General features: G+C 44.9%; 1 protein-coding gene across 1 annotated transcript; it reads right to left on the reverse strand.

Moving 5' to 3' along the window:
- Nucleotides 1-652: 652 nt before the first annotated feature.
- On the reverse strand, nt 653-1941 carry LOC120611576 (protein ARMCX6-like). The gene is given in 3 exon segments (XM_039874026.1): nt 653-1755; nt 1758-1789; nt 1910-1941. Coding segments are annotated over 3 exon segments (561 nt in total). The 3' UTR covers nt 653-1258.
- Between the last annotated feature and the right edge of the window lie 1312 nt (nt 1942-3253).

Here is a 3253-nt window from a genome sequence, read left to right on the forward strand (position 1 = left end):
ACTCCCACGGGGAGGCTCCCTTCCTGGGTCACACCAAAGATACCAAGGATAGGGCAGAAAGAATATTCCCCCCAGGGAATCAGGGGCCAACCGACCCTTCTCGCTCTGCCAGGAATTTGGTCTTGAGATCCCAAGGAAGGGAAAGGTCTGGAAGTAGGTTTAACAGCTGCTTCCCAGAAGGGAGAGAATTACACAAAGTAGGCACTCAGCAAGTGGCAACCATTATTGTTATAATCGTGCATTATATGTGCAGGGATGGATTGGCCAGTGGCCCCCAAGGATGTGTAGATGAACCCAAGGATACTGACCTTCCTCTGTAGGTCAGCGGTCAAGGAAAGACACCTTCATCGAGGGACTTCTTGTGCCAGGTGACAGGCTCAGTGCCGCCTGCTTCACGGGTGTTGCCTCTTTTAGTCCTCCCAACATTCCATCCTAATTCCACCAAACCTCCCTCTACACCCTGCCCACCCCAGCCCCCAACCCCTTCTTGAGAGCTGTCCTGAACACCACAGCCCATCTCTACCCATGCCTCCTGTGAGCATTGATAAGCATGCATTTGTCACGGAGAAAACACCCCGGTTAGTTAGCATTTATCGTGGAGTTTTGTCTTTCTCTTCATGCAGACTCTAAACTCAAGGACAAGTACCATGTCTCATTTTTGCCAATCAAAGCACACAATTTTATTGATGATACATACAATCATAGACTTGGGTGGATGAGGTTAAGTCAGTACAGCACACAGAAAGGGAGGGTAGTTCTTTGATGAATAGGGTCACCATCCATCAGCTCGTGTACAGGAAAGAGTAAACGAAAAAGAATTCAACCTATGCAGCAACACATGTGTTTTCAGCACAAGCTCCGATACGCATCTGGGCTCCACAAAATGGCCCGGCTTAGACAGGGAGACCATCACAGGCAAGGCATCCTTCATGATGCTATAATATGATGTTCTTCATCCACAGCTGGCAGCTGGAACGAGCCCTTTACCACAGGAAGAAGTAAGGGAGTAATTTACAGTACGCATTGCCTGCAGACTGCAAAACCAAGAAGTTACTCGAAGCTCTGTGGGAACCCCCGCCTGGCCAATAAGAGTGTGGTCCTCGATTTAGCAAGTGTAACTTTCACCCCATGATATGGTGACTGGCTAAGGCTGGATCTTCTATAGCACCCACTGCAGAGTCTTTGAATGAGAACACAAGGGTGTGTTCACCAAACGGATTATAGGTAGATTCAGTCCCATTCTGTTCGAGATGGCCATTTAAGAGGCCAGGATGTCCAGGAGAACCTGCCTGTTTCCATTCCTGATAAAGAGGGACATGCATGAGAGCAGCATTTGGGCACCCAGCAATTCCTCTGCCAAGACTGGCTTTTCAGACAAAGCCGTCAACGGTTTCAAAACCTGAACCTCAGCACATCCACTTCCTTCTGATATCAAAGGAAACTTCAAGTCTGAAACGGACTTGGCAAGCGTGTTATTAATAACTGTCATGCTTATTAACAAATTTAATCCGGCCTGCTGCAGAAATGAGTTGCAGCAATGTGACACAGTCTCCCGACACACTTCATTGATGTACATCTTAATCTGGCCCTGATTTTCCACACTGACATTCACGTTATCCAGGGTACATAAAGCCTTCTCCTTAACAGCTGGGTCACAAATGGGGATCGTGTTTCCGACAATGGAGAGGCAGGCCAAATGACTATTGATATCGTGGCTAAATGAAAACCCAGCATCGTTGGGCTGAGAAAACAACATTTACCCTGAATCAGAGGACATTTGGAAAGGCCCCTAAGAGAAGTTACTTTTTAAAAATATTATAACTCTCACAATAAAGCTCATAATTTTTATCAGGGTAAAGATGCTTCTTCTTTTTTATGCTCTCATTTTGAGGATCCCTTGGGTCATTACTGCTCATGTCCTTTAAGGATCCCTTGGGTCATTACTGCTCATGGTTTATGTCCTCCTCATCCCCAGGACTAGGATCTATCAGGAAATTTGACTAAAATCCAGAGATCTTATCTGTTCTCCTCCCTATCTGAAGTTCCCCCCTCTTCTGTTCTTACTGTGGTTTCTCCCTCACCTGATTAGTGGATGAACACTATCAACTTCTGGCCCTGATAGATATCTCACATCTATGATGGTCTTGAAAAAGCGATCTAGTTGTGATGTTCTGGGAAGGAGATTTTTCAGACCATCTTTTCGTGGACACAAACTTCACTAACTGCCATCCAATGTGGTGCTAACGGCAACGCACGCATATAGAGTTTGATCTGAGCCTTCACAGATGGACATGTCAAAACTCAGGATACAAGGGTATCAGTATCTTTTTTTCCTGATTTAGGGTCTTAATGGTCTTAATTTTCAAATGTTTAGTCTCTACCTTTTCCTTCCCTTAAGCTTGTTCACACTGTTTCCTGAATGGTACATTTGATTTTTCCAGCGCTAAGGCAAGAGGGGCAAACAAAGGCTGGGAGAGAAAGAATCTGATTTGTTTCTAGATCCTATATTCTAACTCTGACATCCCTATCCCCACTCCTTATCTCCAGGATATCACACTGTGTGGAGCAATTTCCTTCCTTCCCTTCTTGCCTAGATCTATGTGTATAGGTAGACAGACAAGAGAGAATGGAGATTGGTAGATGTACATAAGTGCCCTTTCTCCAGAGTGAGAAATCTAACTTTCAAATATCCCCCGTTTAGGTCTCAGTTACACCTTCCACCCTGCCCTCTAGCCACTTTCACCATCTCTCCCATTGCCCATAAATACCTACCTTTTCCATTCCCCTGCCCCCCACCCACTCTCTTGACTTCACTCTCTCCCTTCAAATTCCCATTTTTCTGCTCTACTCCTCATTTTTGCCCCATATTGAATCTGTTTCCCCAAAGCTAAAAAAGGACTAGGATTAAATAATGCTTTTCTAAAGACGGGATAAAAGTGGGAAAGGAGGTTCTGGTTTCATGCTTGCCTTTACCACCACCTTGTAACAGGTTCAAGGCCTATATTTCCTCGAAGAAATGCTCACTTCAGTTTCTACTAAAAATCCTGTAAATATTCTTCCTCTTCCTTTCCCTTGAGTTGTGCCGCCCCCTGCAGACATCAAGTAATCCAATAGATAAGTGTCCGTGAATCTTTAGTGCTGAGTGGTAGGTCACAGTTTCTACCTTTTACTGATTACAAACACGTCTCTCTAAGTTCAATAAGAAGCTGGTGGCTGCACCAAAAAGACCACCTCTCCACAATTTTTGGTTATC

The sequence above is a fragment of the Pteropus medius genome, unplaced genomic scaffold, assembly GCF_902729225.1.
Source record: "Pteropus medius unplaced genomic scaffold, Ma_sr-lr_union100, whole genome shotgun sequence".
In the NCBI taxonomy this organism is placed as follows: Eukaryota; Metazoa; Chordata; class Mammalia; order Chiroptera; family Pteropodidae; genus Pteropus; species Pteropus medius.